The sequence below is a fragment of the Delphinus delphis genome, chromosome 3, assembly GCF_949987515.2.
Source record: "Delphinus delphis chromosome 3, mDelDel1.2, whole genome shotgun sequence".
NCBI lineage: Eukaryota > Metazoa > Chordata > Mammalia > Artiodactyla > Delphinidae > Delphinus > Delphinus delphis.
In genome coordinates, this window is record NC_082685.1 from 72,840,334 (window position 1) to 72,855,593 (window position 15,260).

Below are 15,260 nucleotides of genomic sequence, written 5' to 3' on the forward strand. Positions count from 1 at the left end.
CTGAACCCCAGGGCCCTGGGAGGAAAGCTACACTAAACCCGTACATGCAGTGGGTTATGCCACAGGAGGGGAACCCTGAGCTCAGGGAACCTGAATCTTTTATGATGGGGAGGGAACACGCCTGTACTTTGCTCTAAAGGGAGATGCTCTATTTCCCAAGGCTGCCCACTCTATACACATCCTTAGAAAGATAGCCCAGAAGAAAGGACAGTTGGTATCTCTGTTGCAAGATGTGCAGAAACATGAGAGGCTCATGGAGAACTGTCACTCAACACCACGTCTCTGAAAAGTTTTTCCCTAGGGCCTTTAATAAATTAATTGATACCCAGGGATGGGCACAAATATACACACAAAGATATCCTCCAGCCCTCTACATGGCTTACACACGCTAATGTCAGAAGATGGAATAAGATGACTGAAGAGCTAGAAAGCGAAGTGTTCAGCTAAGAAGAGAGGGCAGGAGGCAAGCACCCCTTCTATCAACTGGCTTTGCTGTGTCAGATGGGAGTGAAAATAGGGATGAGGAAAAACTCCAAATAAGCTATTCTGCTCTCCTGTCAGGATATATTGTGATTTGGGGCACGTTAAATCACTTCTCTTTATCTTATTCTTATGTGGAGCCTATGAAAACCAGAATAACCCTTTAAAGGCTGTTTTACCTTCGCTTAACACACAGCTGCATTGTTATCCTCAAAGGCCAGAAAAGACACAAGAACAAGAGTTCAGATAGGCCAGAGGTTTCAAGGGTGAAAGAAAAAGAAGAAAAGCCATTTGCCACCTGTCATGCAAAGATCTGGCACTGCTGACATGGAAATCCTCTGAATCTGGCTTATTCCTATCCTTGCTAGAGCACTTATATTAAAAACGAACAGAATTTTCAAGGTTTGGAGTCAGAGGGAGCCTTAGTCAAGCAGGACAATATGCCTGTTTTTTAAGAAAACATCGCCTGCCTTTGTTCTTTAGCGTGAGAGACCTTTCCAAACAACAGGCCCTCAGGGTACACAGTAAGTGTAAAGGTTTTTTCAAGGATAATAAAAAACTCTTGAGGATTTATAAACTGTTTCATCTGTCAGAAACTATTTATGCAGACTTAGCACATAGAGTGAATTATTCTTATTAAGCAAAAATTGAGAAAATTGCTTAAGTCTCACCAGAAGGTACCTGCAGTCCATCAGAAGCTAAGACACTCCATAAGCTATAAACTTAAGAGAAAAGAAATTGCATGTCTCTGTGGATGTCTGTGGTGAGATGAATGACTCCAAAGAGAATGTATCCCGTCTTTGTTCCCCATGCTGCTATGCTGGGTGATTTTTCTATTTTTATCCCCTAGGGAACGCAGGGAGGGAAGACATTTGAAAGGATTACATCCCAGGGACTGGTGCCCTTTCCATTTCTCCAGTGATCTCTCCGCCCATACACAGTGTGTCCACTGTCATACAGCACATGTAAACCTATTTGAGCACCATGACAGAGTGCAAGGCACTGTGCGAAGCACTCCAGATGAATTACTTTATTAACTTCTAGCAACAATCCCCTGAGGTCCTGTTATTAATTTCATTGTACAGATGAGGAACCAGGGGACGGAGAGATTAAGGAACTAGCCAAAGTCCCACGTGCCACAGATGCCTCTGCTCCCAGGAGTTGCAGGATCGCCCGATCCAGCTGGTGACCCCACGGACTCACAAGGGAATCTGACAGAGCAATTGCTTCCCACAGTGACCACTCCGTCCAGACTCAGCTCTCCTCATTTGCCTAATTCCAACTTTCAGTCCTTTCTCAAAACCTTTGTCTCTTCTACCTTTTCCCTCATCTTTCTGACTTCAGAAGGCCTTACTAGTTCTGATTTTTCATCAGTTTGCCAAATACACTCCCATGAAGTGCTTGATACAGGTAAAGGATTAAGAAATGTTTGTTGAATAAGGTTAGAAAGCAGGTAATTCCCATTTTACTGGGCTCATTAGTGTCAAAACCACTCATTGGGGCTTCCCTGGTGGCACAGTGGTTGAGAATCTGCCTGCCAGTGCAGGGGACACAGGTTCGAGCCCTGATCTGGGAAGATCCCACATGCCGTGGAGCAACTAGGCCCGCGAGCCACAACAACTGAGCCTGCGCGTCTGGAGCCTGTGCTCCGCAATGAGAGGTCGCAATAGTGAAGAGGCCAGCGCACCGCGATGAAGAGTGGCCCCCACTGGCCGCAACTGGAGAAAGCCCTCGCACAGAAACGAAGACCCAACACAGCCAAAAATAATTAAATAAATAAATTAATTAAAAAAAAGAAAACAACACTCATTGCACACGTCCTGCCTCAGGATGTCCCATCTTTGTTCTTTTTTTTGAATCCATAGATCCCCATTTACATCTTACGACATCGGCTCCCTCCACCTACGATCAGTAGGACAGCATGCCAAGCTCACTTGAGCTAATGGACCCATTATAAAAACATTAGGATGGCTAACTTTTTTCCCCAAGTTCTTATTTAAATATTCAATCAACACTTCTAAAACTGCTCCAATCAAAATAATAGTTTTCCAAGACTCCATTGATACCATTTTTTAGATCTACACGTAGTTTCTGTGAAATGAGCATCATTCTTGTAGCGATCACTCTCTAAGACCTGATGCTCTGGTACTCCCGCTGCCATCACAAACATCTTTAAAGCAACAGGTAAGAGATGAAAACAAAGTTGGGAAGAGAGAAAATGTCTTTTAATTAATGTAGAGAAAGGATCCTCAATGTTACGTAAATCGTACCTGAAAACGTTACCACATCAAACAATCAACAATATTCATTGATCTCTATTTTCCACAGCTTCTTAGGTCGACTTAGCTCGTCTTGGCTATCTGCCCCTGGCTTCTCTCTCTCTCCTGACTGAATATTCCTATCAGCTGGTGTTTTATTCTATGGCCAGTGCTACTGTGGAACACTAAGATCTGAGTGGTAAGAACGAGCAGCTGTAGTCAGCTCTCCCCATAAGGATGCTGTCTTCCCTTCCATTGTTCACTCCCTCACAATCCCAATTCTATGTTGAGAAAGGTCACAAAATGCTGACATTTTCTTCAAGAAACGGAGCATTCACCTTTAACTCTGGCTACTTCTCACACTCTTCTCTAGTCAAGTGATCCTGCTTGAAGCAGAGCCAAGGAAGGAATTTCACTCCCTTCTTTTCATCAGACATGTAGCTCAGAGTCCTGAGTGAACTTTGAAATTCTAGACACATTCTGGGAAAATATTCTGGGGTCTAGACAATGGAATTTCACTGAAGGGCTTCACAGAGTGTGGAGCAGACTTTGTCAAAGTGATCTTTGCCTTTGCAAACGAAGGATCTTCGCCTCCACCTACCCTCCATCCCATCACCAGCCGAATCCTTCCTAGACCCTCATTCCCCTCCTCAGAAGTCATTAGTGACTGTGTTCTCAACTCCAACAAGTCTAAGCTCTTCCTGGCTTGTGTGATGCTTCATGACTTGCTGCTTGTCCCTGAGAAGATTTTTGAGGTGGAGATCTGCATGCAGGAAGTATGGGGCCTACTTTCGTAAGTGATACCTGCAGGGAAGTAAGGAGAGCAGGCCTGGGCAAGGACAAACGTCAGGCTGTGATAAGGTCACAACAGAGGCCTCTATAACCCCACAGGATGCTTGGAGCTGGGACCCTTCAATGAGGCAAGAGGCCCAGCCTTTGCATCTTGGCATCAATTGATCATTGGATATGGGTTGTCCCTGGAAAGAGGGTGAGACCTTGACCCAGATGGCTTTCTTCAGCTGAGGGCTGTTTCCAGAGGGGTCTTCAGCAGTCAACCGTCCCAGCGGCTGGAGGAATGAGTGAGTGCTTAAGTCCCGAAGTGGGGGGTGTCTGGGTGGCCTATCATGACATCCACCATCCAATTTTTTTCTTTGTCCTTTCCACCCATATTTTTCTTCTAGCCTGGCTCTGTCTCATCAACATTTGTAGTCTCATATCCAGAATCCTGGGTCTTTCCTCTAACTATGTCACTAACCTCTCTCTTTCACTCACCTGGTCTCTCTTTCTCTATTACAGATGGAACACCTTCCATCTATGGCATAAGTTAGCGTTTAAATATAGTGTCTTTAGTTGAAGCAGCAATGTCATTGGTTTGTGTACCTGGGGGGTGAGGGGGGAAGGAGGCAAGGGAAGAAAAGGTATATTTGTCTCCTCATTTGGCTTATATACTCCTTGAGGGTAAAGACCATGGTTTTAATTTCTTGAGCACTATACAATGTATGAAGAATGCTATGCATACTGAAAAGGCACAGTACCTGCACAAAAGAGATATATTTAGCACTTAATTATGTGCCAAGCAAGCACTACTCTATGCACTGGGGTTTCAATGGTAAATAAGATAGATAAAGGCCTTACCCTCAAGGGGATTAAATTCTGCTTATGAAGAACTAGAAGTCAGTTACTCATTTTCTTAGTCATTATCTAGAATTAATACTTGCAAAGAAACTCTAATAGTAAAATCGTATGTCTTCCTTACCTAGTGAAGACATCTTAAGGTGATGAGTTAACCTTGAAATCTCAGTACTGTAACACAACAATTTGTCACCCTCATTGCACCCTGATGTAGCAGGGGTGGTGCTCTATCTTGGTGCTCTACCGATGGGAACTCATGGTCTCCAAGTTCTCTTCATCAGGGAAGGAGAGATCTCAAAGGCTCATTGGCTCTTACCTGCCTCAGTCCTTCTGCTCCAGTTTATTGACTATAATTAGGCACCTGGCCTTAAACTAACTGCAGGGGAGGCTGGGAAGTGCAATGGAACAAATAAATAAGCTCTGAGCACTAATTATCTCTGCCATAATAGGCAGGGTCTGTTGAGAGCTTCTTTGTGACAATACTGTTCTAAGTGCTTAAAGATTCTTATCCAATTCCACTGTGGTGGAGGGTCCACGTCAAAAGTAATTCTCAGACACCAGCTGGATGTCCTACAGTTCAACACAATTCTGACACTATCTGCCTGGAGATAGCATCAGATTCCACAGGCTTAGTCCTACCAAACTGCCCCTCCCCGCTCAACTGCAGATGCCAATTGCAAATCCAGATTATCACCTGTGCTCCTGACCAACCAGCTATAGATTAGAGCTTCCAACAACCCCTTCCTTGGGTCAGTTATTTTGCTAGAGCAGCTCACAGAACTCAGAGAAACATTTTACTTACTAGATTACTGGGTTTTTTTTTTATGAAAGAATGTATACAAAACTTAGAAACAGCCAGATGGGAGAGATGAATAGAGCAAGGTATGGGGAAAGAGCATGGAGCTGTTGCCAGAGTTGCTCCAGGTCTTTGCTCAAACCTGCCAACACCTCCCCACCCCCGGGCCCCTTAGCAGGAGTTAACATAAGTCTTTAAGTTAAAGGGTCCAGAGATAAGAAAGGAAGCTACAAACAAACAAACAAAAAACAGATGGAACCAGCTGGGACCAGGTGGCCACAAATCTGACCTCCAACCGACCCTGAGTCTCATTATATGCTGCTTTTACTACATTAGTGTATTATATGACACACCTACCAGTGGCCACGACCAGACATTCAGGACCAAAAAAGGATAAAAAGGGGGTGGCACCCCACTCCCTTGGAAAAAGCCCTGCCCCTTCCCTGGTCGACTAATACGTATGCCTCCCCATCAATAGCCCCACTCCTCCTCCCTTTGTCTTTACTCTTTAAAATTAAGTCCCTTTCGCCACATGGGTGAGAAGTAGATCTGTGAACTTAGTTCCTGCTTCTCCATTCTTTGGCCACTGAAGAAAGCTTGTGCTCTGTCAATGTCAGATTCAGTTTCGTTATTAGGCTGCCCGAACCCCACCCGAATGGAAAAAAACCCCTCCCCCCACCAAGACAGAGGGGCTAGGGCCCAAGCAGGGTCCATATGACTTAATGACTTAATTCAGAAACAGAGCTACCATGCTCTCGCCAGGCAAACCATTCTCTCCGTTCCTCCATGCATTCACCAACCTGGAAGCTCTCCTTTGGGTTTTTCTGGAGGCTTTATTATACAGGCATGATTGATTAAATCATTGACCATTGCCAATTGATTCAGTTTCCAGGGCCCTCTCCCCTCCTCTGAGGTCAGGGGGTGGAGCTGAAAGTTCCAACCCTCTAATCCCCTGTTTGGTTCTTCTGGCTACATTCCAGCATCCTTGGGCACTTTCCAAAGGTCACCTCATTAACATAACAAAAGGCACCTTTAGTCTTCCAGCTCCTTCTTGTAACATCTCAGTTCTCTATGTGCTCTGCTTGAAAACACTTTTTAAATTTTTGCTGTGTATGACAGTCATTAGTAGTTTAAGCCTTTCAATAAGCTCCCTTTGAACTAATTAGCTGTACCAAAATCTGCCAAAAACCTTACTATTAAGCTGAAACTATTGATGATTAAAATTTTAGGGACTTCCCTGGTGGCACAGTGGTTAAGAATCCGCCTGCCAATTCAGGGGACACGGGTTTGACCCCTCGTCGGGTAAGATCCCATATACCGTGGAGCTACTAAGCCCATGTGCCACAATTACTGAGCCTGCGCTCTAGAACCCGCGAGCCACAACTACTGAAGCCTGGCACCTAGAGCCCGTGCTCCGCAATAAGAGAAGCCACCGCAATGGCAAGCCCATGCACCGCAACAAAGAATAGCCCCTACTCACCGCAACTAGAGAAAGCCCGTGCGCAGCAATGAAGACCTAATGCAGGCAAAAATAAAAATAAATTAATTAAAAAAAATTTATCATCCATCCCCCAAAAAAATCCTAACCATCCTTACAGAGGCTATCGAAACATACATGTTCTTTATGAATAGGAGTCTTCAGTGACTTGGGAAATCAAAGTCCTACCCAAGGGCTCAGATTTATACACAAGTTTTCATTCCTTCTATGCTACCCTGTCTCCTCCTATTCTTGTTTCCATGAGAACAAGGAGACCATAGATAATTGAAATTAGGTTTACCCTAACATTGGGTTAAGAAACTGGACAAATTGAGATGCCTGCACAGGGAGGGGAGAGAAGAGCCTCTATCACCACCTTCTGGGCTCCACGGTTTTCATCAGACTATCCAGTCCCACCACCTCTGATTCCAAATCTCTAGCTTCTGGCTCCTTTTGCAGGCTAAATGCCCTCTTACACTTGTCAATCTCTCTGTTTCAGTTTGGGTGGAATATTGTTATGAAAAAGAAATAAAAACTTTAGCCTTCAGCATCAACCACTCTTTAAAATCATGCTAATTCATAAACAAGGATAATAACTAACCACGTCTCCACAGCATTCAATTGCTTCCAAGTGTTTTTCATTAAACCTAAGTGAAAACACTTCCCAGGATGCAATTTTAAGTGAATATTATTAATCACATGCCGTGATTAGCCTTGGTCGGTGGAATAAATAATTTGGCTGAATAAAAATGATTTTCTTCTTTATGAACATCCTCATTTTAGGAGATGGATATTGCTGAAGATTTTGGTTTCCTGAAAAATATATTGAGTTATGTAGAGTGCTTTTCCAGCTGTATGTTGATTTGCAATGATGTTTGGCATTTAATTTCATATGGCTTTGTATTATAACTATCTGATTATAGAGAAACTATTGATGTGGACATCTTCAGGGTCTAAAGCAAAACTTTCCAAATCTTTTCTGGAGCACTTAAGAGAAGAAATATTTCAATTTAACAAGATATATTTAAGAAAAGAACAAAAACTCCCAGTAGTTAGAAAATTTGAGTGTGATGTTTTACTATCCTCAAACTCTCCATTCCCTGTGTATTCACTGCCCCTTAGAGTTATCTGAAAACACATGGCTGTGAAAAGGGAGATGCCAAGGGGTCCACAAAAAAGTAGAAAAGATGCAAAAAGATTGTTACTGGCAAAGCAAATTAGCATGGGTGGGTGAATGGAATTCAGGATTGAAGATTTATGATTTAGAACACAAATTGTATAGTGTTCCTGAATGGAAAGAGTACATATTGTAAAAATGCTAATTCTTCCTTAAAAAAATTTATCAATTTGATTCAATACAGATCAATATCCTAGCAGAATTATTTATGTTATTTGACATGTTTGATTCTAGAATTCATCTAGAAGAAGAGATAAGTAAGAAGAGCCAATTTTTTTTTTGAAAAAGAAGCAGGCCTTTGTCATACAATATCAAAATGTCCTCTAAAGATACAGCATGTAAACCATGTGATAATGTTGCAGAGATAGGAAAACAGATCGACATCCATTCATATACAGGATAAACTAACTAATAAATGATACGGAAAAACTGCAATGAAGAAAAAAGATCCCTACTATGCAAACATATAGCAATAAAATTTCAGAGGAATTAAAGGCTAAATATAAAAACTGAAAATTGTTAGAAGAAATGTAAGAATCTATAGAGTCTTGGGGAGGGAGAAGGCTCTTTAAGCTAGACATCATACTCAGAAATTGTAAACACCAAGCAGGACCCTATGGGGCCTTCCCAGAACAAAACTCCACCACCCAACATGTCCCCTGCCTGTCTTTTGTCTATAGAAAAATTTTAGTCAAAGAATAAATTTAATCATAGAAGTGAGAAAATGCAGCCACACAGCACAGCCAAAAAAATAAAAAATTAATTTTTTTTTTTTTTTGCGGTACGCGGGCCTCTCACTGTTGTGGCCTCTCCCGTTGCGGAGCACAGGCTCCGGATGCACAGGCTCAGCGGCCACGGCTCACGGGCCCAGCCGCTCCGCGGCATGCGGGATCCTCCCGGACCAGGGCACGAACCCATGTCCCCTGCATGAGCAGGCGGACTCTCAACCACTGCACCACCAGGGAGGCCCCTAAAATAAAATTTTAAAAAATATTTTAAAATGAAGGGAGAAAATCCAGAAAGAAAGGAAAACAGTCAAACAAGACCCAATAATAATAGTTTAGGCATTAAAAAAAGTCAAGGACCTTTAGTTCCCCCTTAAGGGCTATAGATAATATTCTGAGCCATGTCCTTTGAGCTGTTTTGCAGATACTGAAACCCCCGCCAGGTGGAAGAAGTTAACTGCATGCTGCCCACAAACACCTAGACCCTCAGACCGGCTGGAACCAGAATGTTCACGATGCTGAATGCCAATTACCTCACCATCAGCCAATCAGAAGAAAGTCCATGAGCTGATCACACATCCCATAACCCCCTTCTTCACCTTGTCTTTAAAAACCTTTCCCTGAAAGCCTTTGGGAGTTCAGGTCTTTTAAGCACTAGCTGCCCTGGACCCTTGCTTGGTGCCCTGCAATAAATGCTGCACTTTCCTTTACCACAACCCAGTGTTAGTAGATTGGCTTTACTGTGCTTGGGCAAGCAGACCCAAGTTTGGTTCAGTAACATAAGCACACAGGAAAAGTCTAACATACTTTACCACATGGAGATGTTTTACTGGCTCTCTGGCTCTTGATAAGATGCCTTTCTTCCAGATACAGTGTGGCCTACTATGGGATTTAAGGGAGGCCCACAAACCTCCCTTAACTACCCCATCACATGTGACACTACAGCCTAGAAAGGGAACAACTCTGCACCAAATACCCCTAAATCTGAACGAGGCCCCACGTGCTCTAGGGTAGACCACTTTCCAGATCCAAAGAACAAGAAGTGCTCCCAGGACCCCGACTCTCTCCAGACATCCCTACTTCATTAGAACTGGGAACCATCGCTCCCTAAAAGACCATCACAGGAGATGTTCAATATGGCGGAGGAGTAAGACTTGGAGATCACCTTCCTCCCCACAAATACATCAGAAATACATCTACATGTGGAACAACTCCTACAGAACACCTACCGAACGCTGGCAGAAGACCTCAGACCTCCCAAAAGGCAAGAAACTCCCCCACGTACGTGGGTAGGGCAAAAGAAAAAAGAAAAAACAGACAAAAGGATAGGGACGGGACCTGCACCAGTGGGAGGGAGCTGTGAAGGGGGAAAGGTTTCCACACACTAGGAAGCCCCTTCACTGGCAGAGATGGGGGTTGGCGGGGGGTGGGGGGAGCTTCAGAGCCACAGAAGAGAGCACAGCAACAAGGGTGCAGAGGGCAAAGTGGAGAGATTCCTGCAGAGAGGCTCACTGCAGATCAGCACTCGCCAGCCGATAGGCTTGTCTGCTCACCCGCCAGGGCGTGTGGGGGCTGGGAGTTGAGGCTTGGGCTTCGGAGGTCAGATCCCAGGGAGAGGACTGGGGTTGGCGGCGTGAACACAGCCTGAAGGGGGCTAGTGCGCCATAGCTAGCCGGGAGGGAGTCCGGGAAAAAGTCTGGAGCTGCCTAAGAGGCGAGGGACCATTGTTTCCGGGTGCGTGAGGAGATGGGATTCAGAGCACCACCTAAACAAGCTCCAGAGATGGGCGTGAGCCGGGCTATCAGCGCGGACACCAGAGACGGGCATGAGATACTAAGGCTGCTGCTGCCGCCACCAAGGAGCCTGTGTGCAAGCACAGGTCACTATCCACACCTCCCTGCCTGGGAGCCTGTGCAGCCCACCACTGCCAGGGTCCCGTGATCCAGGGACAACTTCCCCGGGAGAACACACGGCGCGCCTCAGGCTGCTGCAATGTCACGTTAGCCTCAGCCGCCGCAGGCTCGCCCCGCACTCCGTACCCCTCCCTCCCCCTGGCCTAAGTGAGCCAGAGCCCCTGAATCAGCTGCTACTTTAACCCCATCCTGTCTGAGCAAAGAACAGACACCCTCAGGCAACCTACATGCAAAGGCAGGGCCAACTCCAAAGCTGAACCCCAGGAGCTGTGTGAACAAGAAGAGAAAGGGATATTTCTCCCAGCAGCCTCAGGAGCAGCGGATTAAATCTCCACTATCAACTTGATGTACCCTGCATCTGTGGAATACCTGAATAGACAACGAATCATCCCAAACTTGAGGTGGTAGATATTGGGAGCAAATGTAGACTTAGGGCTTGCTTCCTGAATCTAATTTGTTTCTAGTTTTATGTTTATCTTAGTTTAGTATTTAGAGTTTATTATCATTGGCAGATTTGTTTATTGAGTAGGTTGCTCTCTTTTTTAAAAAATATAAATATATATATATTTCCTTTTTCTTTTTGTGAGTGTGTACGTGTACGCTTCTTTGTGAGAGTTTGTCTGTATAGCTTTGCTTTTACCATTTGTCCTAGGGTTCCGTCTGTCCGTTTTTTTTGGTTTTTTTAGTATAATTTTTAGCACTTGTTATCATTGGTGGATTTGTTTTTTGGTTTGGTTGCTCTCTTCTTTCTTTCTTTTTTTAAATTACTTTTTAATTTTTAATAATTTTTTGATTTTTTATTTTATATTTATTTTTCTTTCTTCTACTTCTTTCTTTCTTTTCTTTCCTTTCTTTCTTCTTTCTTTCTTTCTTCCTTTCTTTCTTTCTCCTTTCTTTCTTTCTTTCTTTCTTTCTTTCTTTCTTTCTTTCTTTCTTTCTTTCTTTCTTTCTTTCTTTCTTTCTTTCTTTCTTTCTTTCTTTCTTTCTTTCTTTCTTTCTTTCTTTCTTTCCCCTTTTCTTCTGAGCTGTTTGGCTGACAGGGTCTTGGTGCTCTGGCTGGGTGTCAAGCCTGTGCCTCTGAGGTGGGAGAGCAGAGTTCAGGACATTGGTCCACCAGAGACCTCCTGGCTCCATGTAATATCAAACAGCGAAAGCTCTCCCAGAGATCTCCATCTCAATGCTAAAATCCAGTTCCACTCAATGACCAGCAAGCTACAGTGCTGGACACCCTATGAGAAACAACTAGCAAGACAGCAACAAACCCCACCCATTAGCAGAGAGGCTGCATAAAATCATAATAAGTTCACAGACACCCCAAAACACACCACCGGACACTGTCCTGACCACCAGAAAGACAAGATCCATCCTCATCCAGCAGAACACAGGCACCAGTCCCTTCCACCAGGAATTCTACACAACCCACTGAGTGAACCTTAGCCACTGGAGGCAGACACCCAAAACAACGGGAACTATAAACCTGCAGCCTGTGAAACGGAGACCCCAAACACAGTAATTTAAACAAAATGAGAAGACAAAGAAACACAGAGCAGATGAAGGAGCAAGGTAAAAACCCACCAGACCTAACAAATGAAGAGGAAATAGGCAGTCTACCTGAAAAAGAATTGAGAGTAATGATAGTAAAGATGATCCAAAATCTTGGAAGTAGAATGGAGAAAATACAAAAAATGTTTAACAAGGACCTAGAAGAACTAAAGAGCAAACAAACAATGATGAACAACACAATAAATGAAATTAAAAATTCTCTAGAAGGAATCAATAGCAGAATAACTAAGGCAGAAGAACGGATAAGTGATCTGGAAGATAAAATAGTGGAAATAACTACCACAGAGCAGAATAAAGAAAAAAGAATGAAAAGAATTGAGGACAGTCTCAGAGACCTCTGGGACAACATTAAACACACCAACATTCGAATAATAGGGGTCCCAGAAGAAGAAAAGGAAAAGAAAGGGACTGAGAAAATATTTGAAAAGACTATAGTTGAAAACTTCCCTAATATGGGAAAGGAAATAGTCAGTCAAGTCCAGGAAGCACAGAGAGTCCCATCCAGGATAAATCCAAGGAGAAACATGCCAAGACACATATTAATCAAGCTATCAAAAATTAAATACAAAGAAAAAATATTAAAAGCAGCAAGGGAAAAACAACAGATAACATACGAGGGTATTCCCCATAAGGTTAACACCTGATCTTTCAGCAGAAACTCTGGAAGCCAGAAGGGAGTGGCAGGACATATGTAAAGTGATGAAAGAGAAAAAGCTACAACCAAGGTGACTCTACCCAGCAAGGATCTCATTCAGATTTGATGGAGAAATTAAAACCTTTACAGACAAGCAGAAGCTAAGAGAATTCAGCACCATGAAACTAGCTTTACAACAAATGCTAAAGGATCTTCTCTAGGCAGGAAACACAAGATAAGGAAAAGACCTACAAAAGCAAACCCCAAACAATTAAGAATATGGTAATAAAAACATACATATCGATAATTACCTTAAATGCAAATGGATTAAATGCTCCAGCCAAAAGACATAGACTGGCTGAATGTATACAGAAACAAGACCATTATATATGCTGTCTACAAGAGACCCACTTCAGACCTAGGGACACATACAGAGTGAAAGTGATGAGATGGAAAAAGATATTCCATGCAAATGGAAACCAAAAGAAAGCTGGAGTAGCAATGCTCATATCAGACAAAATGGACTTTAAAATAAAGACTATTACAAGAGACAAAGAAGGACAGTACATAATGATCAAGGGATCAATCCAAGAAGGAGATATAACAATTGTAAATATTTATGCACCCAACATAGGATCACCTCAATACATAAGGCAAATGCTAACAGCCATAAAAGAGGAAATTGACAGTAACACAATCAGAGTAGGGGACATTAACACCCCACTTTCACCAATGAACAGATCATCCAAAATGAGAATAAATAAGGAAACACAAGCTTTAAATGATACATTAAACAAGATGGAACTTCATTTATATTTATAGGACATTCCATCTAAAAACAACAGAATACACTTTCTTCTCAAGTGCCCATGGAATATTGTGCAGGATAGATCATCCTGGGTCACAAATCAAGCCTTGGTAAATTTAAGAAAATTGAAATTGTATCAGGTATCTTTTCCGACCACAATGCTATGAGGTTAGATATCAATTACAGGGAAAAAAATCTGTAAAAAATACAAACACATGAAGGCTAAACTATAAACTACTTAATACCCAAGAAATCACTGAAGACATCAAATAGGAAATCAATAAATACCTAGAAACAAATGACAATAAAAACATGATGACCCAATACTTATGGGATGCAGCAAAAGCAGTTGTAAGAGGGAAGTTTATAGCAATAAAATCCTACCTGAAGAAACAAGAAACATCTCAAATAAACAACCTAACCTTACACCTAAAGCAATTAGAGAAAGAAGAACAAAAAACCCAAAAGTTAGCAGAAGAAAAGAAATCATAAAGATAAGGTTAGAAATAAATGAAAAAGAAATGAAGGAAATAATAGCAAAGATCAATAAAATTAAAAGCTGGTTCTTTGAGAAGATAAACAAAATTGATAAACCATTAGCCACACTCATCAAGAAAAAAAGGAAGAAGCCACAAATCAATAGAATTAGAAATGAAAAAGGAGAAGTAACAACTGACAGTGCAGAAATACAAAGGATCACGAGAGATTACTACAAGCAACTCTATTCCAATAAAATGGACAACCCGGAAGAAATGGACATATTCTTTGAGAAGCACAAACTTCTGAGACTGAACCAGGAAGAAAGAGAAAATATAAACAGACCAATCACAAGCACTGAAATTGAGACTGTGATTAAAACTCTTCCAACAAACAAAAGCCCAGAACCAGATGGCTTCACAGGCGAATTCTATCGAACATTTAGAGAAGAGCTAACACCTATCCTTCTCAAACTCTTCCAAAATATAGCAGAGGGAGGAACACTCCCAAACTCATCCTACAAGGCCACCATCACCCTGATACCAAAACCAGACAAAGATGTCACAAAGAAAGAAAACTACAGGCCAATATCACTGATGAACAGATGCAAAAATCCTCTACAAAATACTAGCAAATAGAATCCAGCCACACATTAAAAGGATCATACACCATGATCAAGTGAGGTTTATCCCAAGAATGCAAGGATTCTTCAATATACACAAATCAATCAATGTGATAAACCATGTTAACAAACTGAAGGAGAAAAACCATATGATCATCTCAATAGATGTAGAAAAAGATTTCAAGAAAATGCAGCACGCATTTATGATGAAAACCCTCCAGAAAGTAGGCATAGAGGGAACTTACCTCAACATAATAAAGGCCATATATGACAAACCCACAGCCAACATCATTCTCAATGGTTTAAAACTGAAACCATTTCCTCTAAGATCAGGAACAAGACAAGGTTGTCCACTCTTACCACTATTATTTAACATAGTTTTAGAACTTTTAGCCAGAGCAGTCAGAGAAGAAAAAGAAATAAAAGGAATCCAAATCAGAAAAGAAGAAGTAAAGCTGTCACTATTTGCAGATGACATGATACTATACATAGAGAACCCTAAAGATGTTACCAGAAAACTACTAGAGCTAATCAATGAATTTGGTAAAGTAGCAGGATACAAAATTAATGCCCAGAAATCTCTTGCATTCCTATACACTAAAGGTGAAAAATCTGGAAGAGAAATCAAGGAACGACTCCAATTTACCATTTTACTATTGCATCAAAAAGAATAAAATACCTAGGAATAAACCTACCTA

General features: G+C 42.2%; 1 protein-coding gene across 2 annotated transcripts in view; it reads right to left on the bottom strand.

Moving 5' to 3' along the window:
• The window catches only part of LOC132422128 (zinc finger protein 474), a 125,981-nt gene that overhangs the window by 33,776 nt on the left and 76,945 nt on the right, over positions 1-15,260 (bottom strand). The window contains exon 4 of one of the 2 annotated variants that reach the window (XM_060006969.1): positions 6,647-6,682. The exons of the other annotated variant lie outside the window; for it this stretch is intronic. Within the exon in view, the coding sequence (XP_059862952.1) occupies positions 6,647-6,682 (36 nt within the window). The remainder of the gene's footprint in view (positions 1-6,646; positions 6,683-15,260) is intronic. 2 annotated transcript variants of the gene reach the window in all.